The sequence below is a fragment of the Hippopotamus amphibius genome, chromosome 8, assembly GCF_030028045.1.
Source record: "Hippopotamus amphibius kiboko isolate mHipAmp2 chromosome 8, mHipAmp2.hap2, whole genome shotgun sequence".
Classification (NCBI taxonomy): domain Eukaryota; kingdom Metazoa; phylum Chordata; class Mammalia; order Artiodactyla; family Hippopotamidae; genus Hippopotamus; species Hippopotamus amphibius.
The window spans coordinates 9,552,194-9,569,607 of NC_080193.1; the positions used below are offsets into that span (position 1 = coordinate 9,552,194).

The 17,414-nt window shown below is 47.3% G+C and overlaps 1 protein-coding gene across 1 annotated transcript in view; it reads left to right on the forward strand.

Annotated features, from left to right (window-relative positions):
- Positions 1-17,414, forward strand: part of ACACB (acetyl-CoA carboxylase beta) — a 113,566-nt gene that overhangs the window by 90,368 nt on the left and 5,784 nt on the right. Inside the window, 12 exon segments of the mRNA XM_057745912.1 lie at positions 1,601-1,723; positions 1,909-2,178; positions 3,114-3,211; positions 4,249-4,369; positions 6,199-6,309; positions 7,199-7,342; positions 7,986-8,106; positions 9,668-9,764; positions 11,754-11,850; positions 13,228-13,363; positions 14,366-14,543; positions 16,299-16,411. Coding sequence (XP_057601895.1) covers positions 1,601-1,723; positions 1,909-2,178; positions 3,114-3,211; positions 4,249-4,369; positions 6,199-6,309; positions 7,199-7,342; positions 7,986-8,106; positions 9,668-9,764; positions 11,754-11,850; positions 13,228-13,363; positions 14,366-14,543; positions 16,299-16,411 — 1,609 coding nt within the window.

The window sequence follows — 17,414 nt, forward strand, 5'->3', positions numbered from 1 at the left end:
CATTCAGTATAATTCTGGAGTTTTGGTGCAACTTAAAAATTCATAGGGAAAGCAAAAGTTCATGAATACCAAAAACACCTTTGATAAAGCACAAGATCAGGAGGGCTTGTCTTAGCCATCCTTTAAAATGAGTCATTATTTTCAAGCAGCACTACTTACTACAGTGTGTAATATTATTGTCATGGAGCTAAGCAAATGACCAATGGAACAGAACAGAATCTAGAATCAGAGCCACTCATAAACAGAACCTGGATAGAACACAGAGGGATTCTGAATCAAGGGAATAAATGTCACTAAAAGGTACAAAGAAATTTCATATCTAATTGGGAAAGAAATTTTGATTTCTACCACATATGGTATACAAAAATAAGTTTCAAGAGGATAAAAACCACGTGGCGTGAGTTAAAAGCATAAGCATAGGAAAACCCCATAAATTTGACTACATTAAAATTTAAAAGTTATTTATGTAAAAGAGAAAAGACAAACCCCAAATGGAGAGAATATGTTTAAATATCTGTTTCCAGCAAGGGATTAGAGCAATGTTATCTACACAGCGTTTATAAATCAATTGGAAAAAAAGAAAAAACAAGCAAAACTACAAAAGCATGGGCAAGAGTTATAAATAGGAAATTGACAAAAAAAGAAACTTACAAGATCAATCAATATTCTAAGGTGCCCACCTCACTGATAATCAGTGAAGTACAGATAAATGTCACAGTACAAAAAAGAAAAATCACAGTACAATTTCACACCCAGCAGATGGGTAAACATTAAAATATTTGATGGAACCAAGTGTGGACAAGTATATGGAGCAAAGGAGCTTGTACTCATTCATACTGGAAGTGTAAGGCATTTGATAGTATCCAGTAAAGCTGAATTTTCACATAGCCTGTGAAGGACCCAGCAATTCCACTCCTGGGTATACACCCATTGAAACACTCATCTCTGTTTATTTAAAAAAAAAAAAAAAGACTATAGGAATGTTCATTACAGCATTATTGGCAATACTGTAGAATTGGAAACCTAAATGTTCCTAACAAGGGTTATGAATAAATAAATTGCGATATATTTATGCCATGGAAAACTGAGCAGCAGGGAAAGTGAATAAACCAGAGCTAAGTTTATCAATATGGAGAAATCTCTCAAATATATTGGAGAGTAGGAAAAATAAGTTGTAGAAAGACGTGTCCAGTGCAATACCATTTATTTAAAGTGTAAGTCATGCAAAATAATGCTATATGTTTCAAATGTGTGCACATATGAAATAAAAATGCAAAAACACACAGAGGACTGATGGACAGTCATTCAGGATAGTGGTTACCTGAGGGGAGCAAGGGAGAGGATGGATGGGAATGGGATGGGGAGGGGTACACCAGGGGCTTCAACTTCGTTTTTCTTATTTCTTTAAAAAAAAATCTTAAGCTACTATGGAAAAATCATGATTTGGCAAAGCCACGAGAGAGGTGTTTAGGTATTTATTTTTATATGTGTTTTTTCTGTATGCTTTAAATAGTTCATGATTGAAAAATAGAGAAAGCATTAGAAGATGTACCTCCTTCCAGATGACTTCAGGTTTTTCTCTTTCCTCTCCTCTCTGTAGGCTCTTTTTAAAATGTGGGGCTCCCCAGACAAGTACCCCAAAGACATCCTGACATACACCGAACTAGTGCTGGACCTGCAAGGCCAGCTGGTGGAGATGAACCGACTTCCTGGAGGAAACGAGGTAAAGAACTGAGTCGCTTTGCTGTACAGAAGAAATTAACACAATATTGTAAATCAACTATACTTCAATTAAAAAAAGAAAAAGAAAAATCACACCCAGCCCAGCCCCTGGCTGGAATCACCCTTTTAAAAAATTTCCCCCTGAAGAAACAAACCCGTTTTCTTGTGCATTTGTCTCCTCGCCAGGTGGGCATGGTGGCCTTCAAAATGAGGTTTAAGACTCTCGAGTACCCAGAAGGGCGCGACATTATCCTTGTCGGCAATGACATCACCTTCCACATGGGATCCTTTGGCCTCGGAGAAGACCTTCTGTACCTGCGGGCATCGGAGATGGCCCGGGCAGAGGGCATCCCCAAAATCTACCTCGCTGCCAACAGTGGGGCCTGTATAGGCCTTGCAGAGGAGATCAAACACATGTTCCAGGTGGCTTGGGTGGACCGGGAAGACCCCCACAAGGTACATCATGAAGCCGGGGTGACAGTGTGATTCCACTAAGCTCGTGTTGTATTTTCTGTGGCGGTGACGGCACATGCAAGGGGGTGGAAAAAATCTCCTTGCTCTTTGTGTAGGAAGCATAGATATCCATAAAGTACATAAACAGGCATTAAAATTTCATGGGAGGGGGTGACGATTAGGAAAAAGTGTCTAAAAAGGATCCTTAGGGAGACAATAGTGAAAAAGTTATTTTTTATATAAACACAGAGTTAAGACATACTGAACATCTCCTGAACACAGTGCACACCAAGGGGGCAAAGGTGAGTGATACGTAATCCCTGGCCTCTGGAAGTTCTTAAAAACCATCCAGGAGACCGAGAGACACCAGCTACTGTAAAAGGCAAAATGAATAGAGAAAAGCACACATCTTGTGATGTGAAAATGCAGGAGACAGAGTCATTCTTTGCAATCAGAATTTGTGTTCTCAAGGTGGTGGTATTGCTCTCCCAAAGGCAGCAAAAATTATTCTTTTCATGTTAAAAGAATACACACACACACACACACACACACACACACATGCACACACACATATATGTATACATACACACACATTATATAAACAATGTATCTGTAATAAAATTTTATTGAGGGCTTCCTAACAAGGGGAAAAAAAGGCTCTATAGGGGAGAGAGAATGAAAAGATGATTTAAAAACATTAAATCAGAGAGACCAGGAAAAAAGTGAGGTTGTGTTATAAGGATGAATGGAAAGTGCAGAGCAGACCTTCAGTTGATTGCTTTTATTAATAGGGTGTTAACATCAGACAGGAGACTGTGTTATTAACATGGTGTTATTAACATCCCCTCCCCCGACACAGTGTTGACATTAAAACAAAACAGTGGCTGTCGAGTGCACGGAGCTGGACTCACAGCCTCACTGAAGTATATATTTTTAAGGGAATTAAATACCTGTACCTGACTCCCCAAGACTACACCACAGTCAGCTCCCTGAACTCCGTCCATTGTAAACACATCGAGGAAGAAGGAGAATCCAGGTAAATAACTTACCAGGCAGCTCCCTCATTTTGCCTGTGGTGAATTTCAGCTACTCACGGGGCATCTGTCTCTTTGCCTCTGGGCTTGTGACAGTATATCAGGCAGGCGGTGGTGGTCGTACAGTGGGACCCCCAAGCTTCCATGGTGGGCACTGATAGCTCAGACACCTGGGGCATCCTTTAGCTTGAACCCATCCTTGTCATCCCCAAATGAGGCACGTCCTTCGCAAAAATAACACATCACGCAGCGAGAATTAGATCGGATTCCTACAAGTGTCCCCCGAGCTGCAGGCTCACATTTTATGACCAAATTAGCCAAACTGAGTCAGCGGTGATTTGGTGAGCTGGGAAGATGTGGCCAAGGGTCTGCTCCATGAGAACGTCAAGGGCAATACAGGCTGTCTTTTCCAGGGGAGGTTGTGGGGGTTTTTTAAATCAGATTCTGACTTAAATCAGAATTTCCCAGGCTGAGTTTTCCTGGAATGTTCGTTGGTAATTTGGAGGGATGGGAGGGAGTAGTCAAGTAAGTTTGGGAAACATTGGGTTAAATGAGGTCCAGCAAGCATCTTTGCTGCAGGCCTTCTCAGAACATCGAATGCACTGAAATGCCTTGTGAATCCCGAATGCGTTAGGCTGTGCTGTGTACTTACGTGGCTGTGGAATCTTGATTGTCTGCTTATGAACCAAGTGGCTTCTCCTTGTATTCCCTCATGTCTCTGTAGACCACAGGCTCTTCTAGATTGCTTCCGGAGGAATGCAGGGTGGGGGTGACATTTCATCAGGACAGCCTCTGAACAGGCTAACTTTATCTTCGGTTGGAGGGGTGGTAGTTACTGATGCTGTACCGGCCCTCCTAGAAACGTTAGGGCCAATCATGATGGTCCCAGAGCCCTCCCTTCATCTCACCTCTGGCGGCTTTATCACTTTCCAGCCCCTCACCTTGCTCAGCCTTCCTTCCTCGGGTCCTTGGGAAACGCATCAGCCTTGGATTTTTCTGGGCTGGAGCTCAGTCTCTAACTCGTGCTTGGTTCTTGAAGGTATGTCATCACGGACATCATTGGGAAGGAGGAAGGCCTGGGCATAGAGAATCTGAGGGGCTCTGGCATGATTGCTGGGGAGACCTCCCTGGATTATGACGAGATCATCACCATCAGCCTGGTGAGTCCCCTCCTATTTCCTTTTCCATCTTAACTTTTTATTATGGAAGCTTTCAAATGGTCTAAAGAGAATTGATAATGGGCCCTGTGTGCTCGTCACCAGCTTCAGCAATTACCAGCGTGTAACCATTCCTGTGTCCCCAGTCCCTCTGCCCCCTGTTCTGGACTATTTTAAAGCAACCCCCACTTATATATTTCCATCTGTAAGTACCCCAGTGTGGCTCTTTACTAGATAAATGCTCCCCTTCTTGTGTTTTTTTGGGTTTTTTTCTGTGGTGCACGGGCTTAGTTGCTCTGTGGCATGTGGGATCTTCCTGGAGCTGGGATCGAACCCGTGTCCCCTGCACTGGCAGGCGGATTCTCAACCACTGCGCCACCTAGGAAGTCCCCCTTCTTGTTTTTTTAAAAACATAACCTCAATACTGTTACACCCAACAATATCAATGGCAATTCTTTCATATCCTCAGAACCCAGTTTGGGTTTTGAAGTTATCTCAGAAATATCTTGTTATAGTTGGTTGGTTTGAATCAGGGTCCAGTCACCTTATCTTTAAAAGATACCAAGTATTTAGAAGAATTTCTGTCTGGTTTTAACGGGTCCTAAGTGACCATCTTCCCACTCCCCAGTCTGACCTTTTCAAAAATATTTTCTGTTTCTGGTAGAGTCGTCGTAATAGTACTCTTCAATGGTAAACTGTCACTCAAGGCCTAATTTCTACCGTCAGTGTTGAATCTTCAGTTCCCAAGGTAGAAGATGCTGGCCATGAGTGTCTTCCTTAGGCTTGTTTTCTACTTATGTCATTTATATATGTTTCATGTATATTTCATAATGAAAAGATTTATGCATGTATTTACTTATCCCCAGATATGTCTTTATTTTGAAGGATATAAAAGATATGTATATTTTTATATGTTCCAAAAATATAGAAATATATGTATCTTTTATTTTTATATATATATATATATATAGACAGGCACACCTCAGAGATGTTGCAGGTTTGGTTCCAGACCTCTACAATAAAGCAAACGTTGCAGTAAAGTGGATATCGCAGTAAACAAGTCATACGAATTTTTTGGTTTCTCAGTCCACGTAAAAGTTATGTTTACATTATACTGTAGTCTAAGCGTGCAGTAGCGTTAATATTTTTTGAAAATGTACGTACCTTCATTAAAAAACCCTTTATTGTTAAAAAATGCTAACCATCATCAGACACACAGGATTGCCAGAAACCTTCCATTTGTTAAAAAAAAAAAAAGAAACAATATCCATGAAGTGCAATGAAACAAGATCTGCCTGTATATCTTTTTATTTTGAAGTAGTTCTGGACACACCAGAAGTTACAAGATAGCACAGGCAGGTCCTCTACCCCTCACCCAGCTTCCCCCTGATGGTATCGTATGTAACCATCGGATGTGATCAAAACTGGAACATGACGTTGCCACGATACTGCTAGCACAGACCTCGCTCAGATTTTTTGCAGTTTCACACGCCCTCCTAGGCGTCCTTTGGTTGTGTGAACGGCTGCAATGGCTCGAGAGTGACTGAGCTCAGAAGAGTCACAGACGTGCCTCTTGAAGCAAGCACCAGAACATTCCACGTCTGCTGTCTGCCTTTACGACACTTCTTCGCTAACCCCTTTCTTTCTGGATAAGGAGGCTGAGGTCGGGCACCCTGCAGGACAGGCTCGTGCCGCACTGTTTGGCCCCCAGTCGGGTGGCCAGTGGGCAAGCTTAGCTTCCGTGGGTGCCCAGGGGGTTCCTGGGCTGTCCCCGCTGTGGGGGGGCGGGGCACGTGGCCCTCAGGAATGCAGGAGGCATCCTGTCTCCGCAGGTGACCTGCCGAGCCGTTGGGATCGGGGCCTACCTGGTGAGGCTGGGCCAACGGGTGATCCAGGTGGAGAATTCCCACATCATCCTGACGGGGGCAGCGGCTCTCAACAAGGTGACCTTGGAGGGGCGGGGGGTGGACTTGTAGGGATGGCGGGGGAGGGGTCATGCTCACACTCCCAGTGTCCCTGGTGGGAGATTTTTCTCAACGTGAGACCCGTTTCCATCCCTGGTGATGTAAGAGCTGTTTTTCCATTTTGCACTTATATGGCCCTCTTATGACCCAAAGAGTATATATATATGTGTGTGTATATATACATATATGTATATAGTAGGCTCTTCTGGTGGAACTAACTCTCTGTATTTCTGTAATTTAAATTTTTAAATATTATTGAGATTTTAAAAATTACTAAAATGGCATTACATGTTGCAGAAAATTGGAAAAAGACCCCACTCCCCCACCCCCAAAAAAGTAATTTTGCTTCTACTATAATTTTGGTGTGTTCTCCTCACCTTATGTCTTAACATGGGTAGACTCCTAGTGAGTGCAGTTTCGACTTTTTTCACTGTAGTAAAATGCTTCCCACACTGCTATACAGCCTCCATAACCTAACATCTGCTAGAGTCCCACTGAGGGTCTCAAAGTCCGGCCCCTGAAGCAGCAGCATCACCAGGGATCACCATGAAAACGCAAATTCTCAGGCCCCACGGCAGACCCGCTGCCTCAGAAACAGGAGGTAGGGTTTTGCTTTGGAGATGACCAGAGTAGTCAGCTGGATCATTGGGCTGCATGTTGGAATGTTCTGGAAGTTAAAAAAACACACACACACCATAGATTCTGATGTCATCGGTCTGGGTGCAGCCAGGGCGTCAGGACTTTCGAAAGGCCCCAGATGATACGAACACGCAGCCAGGGTCGAGGACCCCCGCGGGAGATGACTTCTGAACAGGTGGAAGGGCCCCAGGCCAGGCAGGGCCTTGCTAACCATGCCGTGTCAAAGCAGGTCCTGGGCAGAGAGGTTTACACCTCCAACAACCAGCTGGGCGGCGTGCAGATCATGCATTACAATGGCGTCTCCCATGTCACCGTGCTGGATGACTTCGAGGGTGTTTGTACCATCCTGGAGTGGCTGTCCTATATGCCAAAGGTGCGGTATCTTCCTCTGCAGCTTAGAGCCTGGAAGACTCTGTTATCAAGTTCATTTGCCAGGTGGTGTGGAGATGTGGGGAGCCTGGAGCACCGAAAATGTGGCTGGGGTTAATTTTTCTTTACTTTTCCCTCCCTCCCTCTCTGATATCAAGCCCTGTAACTTGCTCTTCTTTGCTTTTTTTTTTTTCTTTGCCATTGAAAGGATGCTATCTGTCAATCCTTTAGAAAGAGGTGACATTGCCTCTCATCAAAAGAGGTAACATTGGACAACAGAGAATCTTCAAGTTTTGCAGTCAGGCTGGATTTGATTCCTGGCTTCCTCCTCAGTAGTAATGAGTCCTCAGGACCATCTCTTAATCTTTCTGAGCCTCGGTTTCCTGATCTGTGAAATGGGAATAACAATAGCATTTACCCCAAGGTGTTATTATGTTGGTTAAGTGGCATGATGTGTAGAGCCCAGTGCCTGGTAGGCCCTCACCAAATGCTACTCGTAATTGTGATGATGAGCTGCTTTGGGCTGGGCTTCTGCCATGTAACCAGGCGTTACCATAGTCAGGCGAGGAGAGGAGGGCAAAGAGCAGACCGCACATGTTACTGACCAGCACGGAGGACTGAGTTGGAGACCTGGTTTCCTTTTCTAGGATAATCGCAGCCCAGTCCCAATCATCACACCCACTGACCCCACTGACAGAGAGATTGAATTCCAACCGTCTCGCGGGCCCTACGACCCCCGGTGGTTGCTTGCAGGAAGGCCCCACCCAAGTAAGTCCTGAAGGGCTTTGCCTGAGACCTGGCTCTTGGGGTTTCTTTTCTGCTTCTGGGATAAAGGAACGTGTTGGTAGAAGCGCTGTTACCTGGTCAGATAGCACAGAGGGATACACCTGAGATAGAAGGCAAAGGGGGTGGCGGAGTGGAGATTTTCTCTGCGCTTTTCCTGAGCTATTGACCAACAAGGCACGGAAACAGCCTCCGGTTTCTAGAGCTGATGAATGGAGGTGAAGGGTACCAGAGATCATAGCCTCCCTCCCCAAATTATCCCAAATGGGGTTACATAGGTGGAAACTCTGGTGCTGAAACATCAGGGTTTCAAAGAGAAGAATGCTTCCCTCTCTCCCTCTCTTACTTTCTTTCTTTATCTATTTGGCTAAATCTTAATAAAGTAACTCTCCATGAGTTTACCCAGGACAAGCAACTTAGCCTCTTCCACACCCATGGTTGCAGACACACAAGTATAGATATGCGCACATGTTCAGACACACCTGTGGGCACCTGCATGCTTGCGCGTACACATTCTCTCTCCCTCTCTCTCCCTCCGTCCCTCTCCCTCTCCCTCTCTCTCTCTCTCTCTCTGCCTCTGTCTAAAAGGGATAGGTTGGCCTCCTGGAGGTATTCAATTACATTCTAAGCAACCAGGACACAACAGGAAAGCTGAGCCACCCGGTTACCACAATCCCAAGTCTAGAATTTCACACGTTGCCCCCTTTAGAACTCCACCTCCCCATCCAGCTGCGTGGGGCAGGGAGGTGCCTCCAGGCCGTGCCAGGCTCTGCCAGCAGAAGTAGCCCTGTGGCCTGCTTGTCCCTCTACCATGTCCCTTGGGCTTTCTCGCCTGCAAGCACTGGCTTTATCTTGATTTTAAAAATGCCTGACGTATTACTGACAGTTTTCTCCAGCTAGTCGGGCCAGCCCCCAGGCAAGCACTGCGGTTGGGCAGCTTAGTTCCCAGGAGCCCAGCCTCCCACTCCTGCACCTTAAGATCTCTCATGCTCCCTGGCTCCTCGTGTCCAAACTGCAGACATTAACATCGTGCTGTGGATTCCAGGCACCACGTCCTCTCTAGGGGTGGCTGCAGTTGATATCTTCACATTCATTCTTTCTCTCTGTCTCTAAAAGTGCACCCTTTCTTCCCAGTTAAATAGTTTTGAAGCTGCAGCCACCAGGTCAGGGATAAGTTTTTCGGGGCAGGTGGTCCCTTCTTGAAATCCTGCCTTCCGAAGGCGTCCATCCGCAATCTTTGCCTCTGGGGAAGAAAGGACAGAGATTGTGGTTAGGGTCTCCTTGTGCTTGGCATTGACGGGAGTTGATGTAGTTGGATGTTCTGTGTGGACTGAGTTCCTGACTTGGTGTATTTTTTGCAGCCCTGGTTTTGTGTGTTGGGGGACAGGGGGAGGGCTGGTATCTGTGTAGTTTTCCGGGAGAAGGGGTATTTGGGCTGTCAAGGTCCGGCTGTCCTTAGACGGCACAGCAGTCTGCCCCTCCAGGCGGATGCTGGGGGCCGCCATCAACCCAGCCCCTGGCCTGGGCCTCTGCTTTCTGCCCACAGCTCTGAAGGGATCCTGGCAGAGTGGATTCTTCGACCAGGGCAGTTTCAAGGAAATCATGGTGCCCTGGGCCCAGACCGTGGTGACGGGACGAGCAAGGTAACCCTGAGGACGGGGCAGGCAGCACACGTCTGGCCGCCCCAGGCATTGCGACTCCCGGGCACCAAGCCAGGGATTCTTTCCTCCCAGGTGGCCCCTAAGGATTCTTTCTTCCTGGGCCCAGGATTTTCTGAAAGAAAAACCAGTGGAGGGTGGGGGGGATGGTTTTGTGGATGATGGACTTCTTCATAGAGTCTGGACTTGTCTGTGGCTTTAGAAGGCATCTCAGCCAACTTCTTGCTGGAGGCCAGGACCGTTGCCTCTTGTGTCTGCCCCCGGGGCAGGGCTCCCTACACAGGGGGGTCATGGACCCCTTTGGGAATCAGATGGTGGCCCTGGTACTCTCCGGGAAACCGCACAGGCAGTCAGAACTGTGAATTCCATTTCAGGAGGGCCACGGGCAGGAACCCCTGTTGTAGGCCACAGCTGGCGGAAGGCTTACATGCTTGAATGCTTTCAGAGCTGAGCCGCTCACTCCTTAGCGGTGTAGCTCTCATCTGTTTGGATCTTTCCAGCTGCCCAAAAGTTCCTTCTTGTGTGGAGCCCAAAGCAGCATCCTCGTAATTTACCACTCAGATTGTAGCACAGTGTAGTTGCTACAAGTCCAGGTTCTGGAGACAGACCTGAGCTCTGTCACTCACCCTCTCTGGGCCTTTCCATCCTCATCTGTAAAATGGGGATAATAATTCTTAATAATTCTACACCGCACCCCCCCCCAAAGGATTGTTGTCTTGATTAGAAGTGATAACATATGTTAGGCGCTTAAAATATCATAAACAAGGACTTCCCTGGCAGTCCAGTGGTTAAGACTCTGAGCTTCCATTGCACGTGGCATGGGTTTGATCCCTGGTTGGGGAACTCAGATCCTGCATGCCGCATGGCGCAGCCAAAAAATTTAAGAAAATAAATAAAAAGCGTTTAAGAAAATCATAAATGCTCCACAAGTGGTGGCAGCTGCCATTACTGTCATGATTGCTGTTATGATTTACCTCCCTGCAATAAGTATGAAAATACTAAGCCTAGTATTGGACCTTAGTTGCTTCTCCCTAAGTGGTGTTTTTTTTTTTAATATGTTTTTTTTTAAATATGTTTTTTTTTATTTATTATTTTTTTGGGGGTACACCAAGTTCAATCATCTGTTTTTATACACATATCCCCATATTCCCTCCCTCCCTCAACTCCCCCCCCCCCACCCTCCCTCGAGTCCCCCGCATTAAATATGTTTTTAAAACCTGAGATGAAATCGACTCCTTCTTCCACAAGGAAGCTCTTTATTTGAAGACGGCTCTCCCCAGCCCTGCCTCGTACAGCTGTTGGGAGTGTAAATGAGAGTCATTAAGGGGCGCACGTGGCCGGGGGCAGCCGGTGATGGATACTGGCCGTGGCCTCCCCATCACTGAAACCCCTTCAGGCTCAGCATCCCTCAGGCCTCTTCCAGATATAACGCGGTGTCTGGACCCACGCTGTCCACCGTGGTAGCTGCTGGCCGCGTGTGACAGTTCAAATTCAGATGAGTTACAGTGAAAGAGCACGACACGTATTCAGTTCCTCAGCTGTCCCAGCCACATGGCATACGCTCCACGGTCACGTGCAGCTCGCGGCTGCCGCGCTGGCCCGGCAGGTGGAGAACAGGTCATCATGGAACGTTCTAGTGGACAGCGCTGCTTCCATCCCTGTGCTGGCCTGACCCTCCCCCCAACCACGGCAGATGTTGCCCCAACAAGAGCACCCAAAGGACCTTGCCAGCCTGCCAGTTTGTGAGGCTTTTCACTGCTTGGAGGCTGCTGCTTTGCCTTCCAATAGAATAACCTGCCAGACTAAAATCAGGATTCTCCTCTGTATGCCCGCATCCCGGCCACCCAGGACCCAGCCCGTATGCCCGTAGACTGTCACCTGTAGAATGTCAGCCCAGACTGGCTGGACCACCTGCCCCCGAATCTGCCTGGGGTGCTGCCCGGGGCCCCAGCTCACTTATGCTCCACCTTGCAGGCTAGGGGGCATCCCCGTCGGAGTGATCGCTGCGGAGACGCGGACAGTGGAGGTGGCCGTGCCCGCAGACCCTGCCAACCTGGACTCTGAGGCCAAGGTTAGGGGCCAGGGAGCTGGGGCTGCTATTTTCCTGCTGGTTTTTTTTTTTAATTGATGTGTCCTTGACTTACATATTCCTTTCAGGTGTACAGCATAGTGATTCAGCATTTTTATAGATTATCCTCCCTTAAAAGTTATTTCAGGATAATGGCTATAGTTCCCAGTGCTATAGAATCTATCCTTGTTGCTTCTCTATTTTACATAGTTTGTACCTCTTAATCCCATACCCCAAATTTGCCTCTCCTGCCTTCCCTTTCACCTTTGGTAACCACTAGTTTGTTTTTTATCTGTGAGTCTGTTTCTGTTTTGCGTATAAGTTCACCTGTGTTATTTTTTAGATTCTGCATATGATATCATACTGTGTTTGTCTTTCTCTCTCTGACTTATTTCACTAAGTATAATATTCTCTAGGTCCATCCACATAGCTGCAAATGTCAGAATTTCATTCTTTTTAATGGTTGAGTAATGTTCCTTGGTATATATATATACCACGTCTTCTTTATCCATTCATCTGTCGATGGGCACTTGGGTTCCTTCTATGTCTTGGCTGTTGTAAATAGTGCTGCTGTGAACATTGGGGTGCCTGTATCTTTTCAAATTAGTGGGTTTTTTTTTTTTTTTTCAGATATATACCCAGGAGTAGAATTGCTGGGTCGTATGGTAGTTCTATTTTTATTTTTTTGAGAATCCTCTATACTGTTTTCCATAGTAGCTGCACCAATTAACATTCCTACCAGCTGCGTACAAGGGTTCCTTTTTCTCCACATCCTCGCTGGCATTTGTTATTGTAGACTTTTCGATGATAGCCGTTCTGACAGGTGTGAGGTGATATCACATGTAGTTTTGCTGGGGCTGCTATTTTGGCTGGCTTAGCTGGGTCCTGAGTGGTCACACACCTGTCTTCCCAGCTCCGAGACTCAGATGAGTCCGTGGCCCTGGGGGGGCTCCAGCACGCCCTCTGCAGGCTGCGTAGTGCCCTGCACTGTCTTCCTCGGAGGATGACGTGTCCCAAGAATCCCTCCCGCCTCCGGCCCCCTTCGCTGCTGCTATTTCTAGGGTGGGGCACAGTGCATACTGGGAGGAGTTCAGAAGTCAGAGGACGGGTCCTAGGACCCCACTCAGAGCGGCCTCTACCAGCTTGGCGCCTATCAACGGGCAGCGGGAACCTCCCTGGGCTGCAGCATGAGGGTCACACGTCTGAGGGCTGCAGATGAGCTTTGGGCCTTCCCCGTGAGCCCTGGCTCCGGTCTTGGCGCCAACTCGGATCAGAGTGCCTGTCCTCCAGGGCGCAGTGCAGTGCAGTGCGGGTGGCTGTCCTGTGTCCCTGGGCCGCCGTTGCACGGATGGGTCCGACCCAGGCCACCCTGTGTTTCAGATAATCCAGCAGGCGGGCCAGGTGTGGTTCCCGGACTCGGCCTACAAGACAGCCCAGGCCATCCAGGACTTCAGCCGGGAGAAGCTGCCCCTGATGATCTTTGCCAACTGGAGGGGGTTCTCAGGGGGCATGAAAGGTAAAGTGGCCTTCCCGTGGGTACCCTGAAGCCTCGGGGTCAGCACCCAGGACAGCCCCCTCAGGGCCCCATCGTCATCTTAGCTGAGTGCCCCCCAACCCTGAGGACAGGTGCCGTTCAGGTAATGCCGCCCATTTTACGGATGAGGAACTGAGGGCTCCCGGTGTGACTTGCTGGAGGGCACGGTCACACCTTGAGTGTCAGGGGAGGCAGGGGCGGTCCCGGGAAGCTGTCTAGTGATCTGGGCGGTCACCTCCCCACTTGGTAAGAGGGGGAGAAGGTGGCTGCCCTCCCCAGGGGGCTGCTGTGAGCCTCAGGGACCTGACAGTCGCGAAAGTGTTTTTCAAGCCACCGAGCTCATTTCAAGATATAGTGACTATCAGTGGGGTGTTGAGGAAAGAGCCGGACAGGGGCCGGGCAGACCTGCTCTGAACCCTTGCTGGGTGGGCTCTGAGCCACAGTTTCCTCCTCTGTGAGGGGGGTAAGAGTAGGATCAACCCGAGGGCCAAGGTGAGGACTCGCTGAGCCCATCACTGGCACATGGTGTCTACTCTCAGTGTGATTGCAGTGGATTCTGTTACTGGGCTGTGGTTACCATATAGGGTGCCCAGTACTGGATGGATGCGTCTTGGTAGAAAATAAGGACCATCTGCCTGTGGGCAGGAGGAAAGGGCTGGTGTTATTGTTGGGAAGGGTTCTGTTCCAAGAATAGTGGGACAGGCCGCGGGCATCTCAGAGTCAGAGCTGGAAGAAATCTTAGAAATCACCCTACACCTTTTCCAGGTGGGGCTACCGAGGCCCAGGCAGGGAGGGGGACCTGTCCAGGGTCACCTGGGCACTTAGGGAGCGATCTGTGCCTGACCCGGCTCCTGCCTCCTGGCCCAGTGAGAGTCTTCCCATGGCGCTATGCAGCCTCCTAGCTGACTGTGCTCTCCCAGAACCCCCAGGAGAGCAAAGGCTGGGCCTGAAGTCACCTTACTAGGTGGCTGCCTTGCTTTTCAGACATGTACGACCAGGTGCTAAAGTTTGGAGCCTACATCGTGGACAGCCTCCGGAAGTACAAACAACCCATCCTGATCTACATCCCGCCCTTCGCGGAGGTCCGGGGAGGCTCCTGGGCAGTCATGGACACCAGCATCAACCCACTGTGCATAGAAATGTACGTGGACAAAGAGAGCAGGTAGGTGTGCCGCCCCCAACCCAGCTTAGACTTTTCTTGTTCTCACTCCCAGTTTTGAGGCTTTGAACCACTGGCTAGGGATTGCAGGGGTGTTCTGAGTTTCCAAAGGGACAGAGAGCCTCCAGTTTTACCAATCTGAAACTCCTGTCCAGTGTGTAATTGGATTTTCTCAGTAGAATTAGTGGCTGAAGCCCAGAGGTGGTGGAGGAATTGTCTGTTCTTTCATAACTTATACTCACCTGCTTCCCAAGGAGGTTTGCAGTTGAAGAAGGGAAGATCAAAAGCACCTGAGCTTCCTGGCAGCCAGGATGAAAAGGGAAATCTGACCAGCCATCTAGTTCTTACTAGACTCTGAGTCTCTCCAAAGCTATCCTGTAAAGGCTGTGTTTTTTTTTCAGTTTTATAGCCCAGGGCCTAGTACAGTGCCTGACTCCTAGTGGGTACTTGGGAAATACTGACCCAACAAATGACCGAATGAGTACTTGCATGAGAGGATACCAGTTCTTCAGGGGAGTGAAAACTTCTGGGCACTTTTTTTTTTTAAAGCAGGAACTCATCCCAGGAACTCTTGCAGAAAGGGTAATGACAAGAATACCTGCAACTCAGTGCTTGAGTGCCTTCAAAATGAAGACAATGCCAAATGCTGTGTAGGATGTAAATGCCTCAAGAGTCATTCTGCCCAAAATATAGACAGCCACCTTCTTCCTGTGACTACTCCCTCGTTCGCTCCTTAATCCAGTGAATATTTATTGAGTACCTCCTATGTCTCCGATGTTACGTTAGGCATTGTGATATGGTGCACTATGAGCCAAACCTGCCCTGCCTTTGGCAGCCCTAGACCTTCATGGGAGGCTGCTGAGGTCACCCTCCAGGAAGACTCAGGACCAGAACAGCCTTGAATGGAGTCATCATTCACTTTTCACTCTGGACACCAGGAAGCTCAGAGCTACATATAGTATTGCTCAGGGCTTCCAAGCTATCAAAAGAAAAAGGGGCAGGGGGAGACAGGGGTGAGTGAGAGAGTTGGAAATGGGAGGGCCACTCATACCTTGGACGCTTCAGTGTGCCTTTGTGGGCTTTAAGTGGATCAGAAGCAGGACCCTGGCCCTAGGAGAGCAGAGATTAGGAAAGCCAGAGAGAATGTGGCTGAAGAGCTGGAGGGTTATGCTGTCCTGGAGAAAATCATACACTTTTAGAGCTGAAAGGGCCTTCCAGATTTCTGGACACTGTATTTCATTTCATTTCATTTCATCTCATTTCATTTATGTTTTACTTTTTGGCCATGTTGTTTGGCATGCGGGATCTTAGTTCCCTGACCAGGGATCGAACCCGTGCCCCCTGTAGTGGAAGCATGGAGTCCTAGCCACTGGAGCACCAGGGGAGTCCCAGAACACTTTGCTTTATTTATTTATTTATTTTTGGCACACGGGCTTAGTTGCTCCGTGGCATGTGGGATCTTCCCGGAGCTGGGATCGAACCCGTGACCTCTGCATTGGCAGGCGGATTCTTAACCACTGCACCACCTAGGAAGCCCAACACTTTACTTTAAAAGGTGGTTTAGTTTTTTGTTCTGTGGATACAGAAGCAGATGACCAGAGAGGGGAAGTGACTTGTCCAAGGTCACACAGTGAGTCAATGAAAGAGCGGAGGACTGACACCAGATTTCCTGGCTGTCTTGCCTCCCCTGCCGTGTCCTCTGGCTGTTGCTTGCTGGGGGACACCTCATACACCACCCTCCACTGCTGTTTTTTTCAGAGCTGCTGTTCTGGAGCCAGAGGGAACTGTGGAGATTAAGTACCGGAAGAAAGATCTGGTAAAGACCATGAGAAGAATCGACCCAATTTCCAAGAAGCTCGTGGAACAGCTAGGTGAGTGGGTCTGACGTGTATCACCTCTCAGAGGTTAAGAGAGGCTCAGCCCACTCTTTGCTGGAAGTTTCTAGGATGTTCAAAATAGTGAATACGTACCAAAACACAGCAACAAAAATTGTGAGATATTTTCAATGTTTACATATAGCACATCAACCCCTTTAACATTAAAAAATATACACAATGCCTTAGTGAAGGTATTTCTCAGCACACACAAGATATAATAGTTGAAGTATCTCAAGTCAGTAAGAAACATAAGAATTTTTTTTATGTGGACCATTTTTTAAAGTCTTTATTGAATTTTGTTACCATATTGCTTCTGTTTTATGTTTTGGCTTTTTGGCCACGAGGCATGTGGAATCATAGCTCCCCCACCAGAGACTGAATCCACACCCCCTGGATTGGAAGTCCCAAGAAACATTAGAATTTTGGGAGCAAAATTACCCTGTAGAATTTTTCCATCAGATGTATTTTACTAATTTTGTTTGAGTGATAGCTTTCACTTGTAACTTTGGGTGTCATTCTCTTTATTTATTTATTTATTTTTAAACTTTTATTGAGATACAGTTAACAGACAATAAACAGCATATATTTAGAGTGTACAATTTGGTATCCCAATCTCCCAATTCATTCCCCCCCAACCCTCCCTGCTTTCCCCACTTGGTGTTCATATGTTTGTTCTCTATATCTGTGTCTCTATTTCTGCCTTGCATTTCCTCTTTCATAGTTGTTAGCATTTGCCTTATGTATTGAGGTGCTCCTATATCGGGTGCATATACATTTATAATTGTTATCTCCTCTTCTAGGATTGATCCCTTGATCTTTATGTAGTGTCCTTTCTTGTCTCTTGTAACATTTTTTATTTGAAAGTCTATTTTATCTGATATGAGTATTGCTACTCCAGCTTTCTTTTGATTTCCATTTGCATGGAATATCTTTTTCCATCCCCTCACTTTCCATCTGTATGTGTCCCTAGGTCTGAAGTGGGTCTCTTGTAGACAGC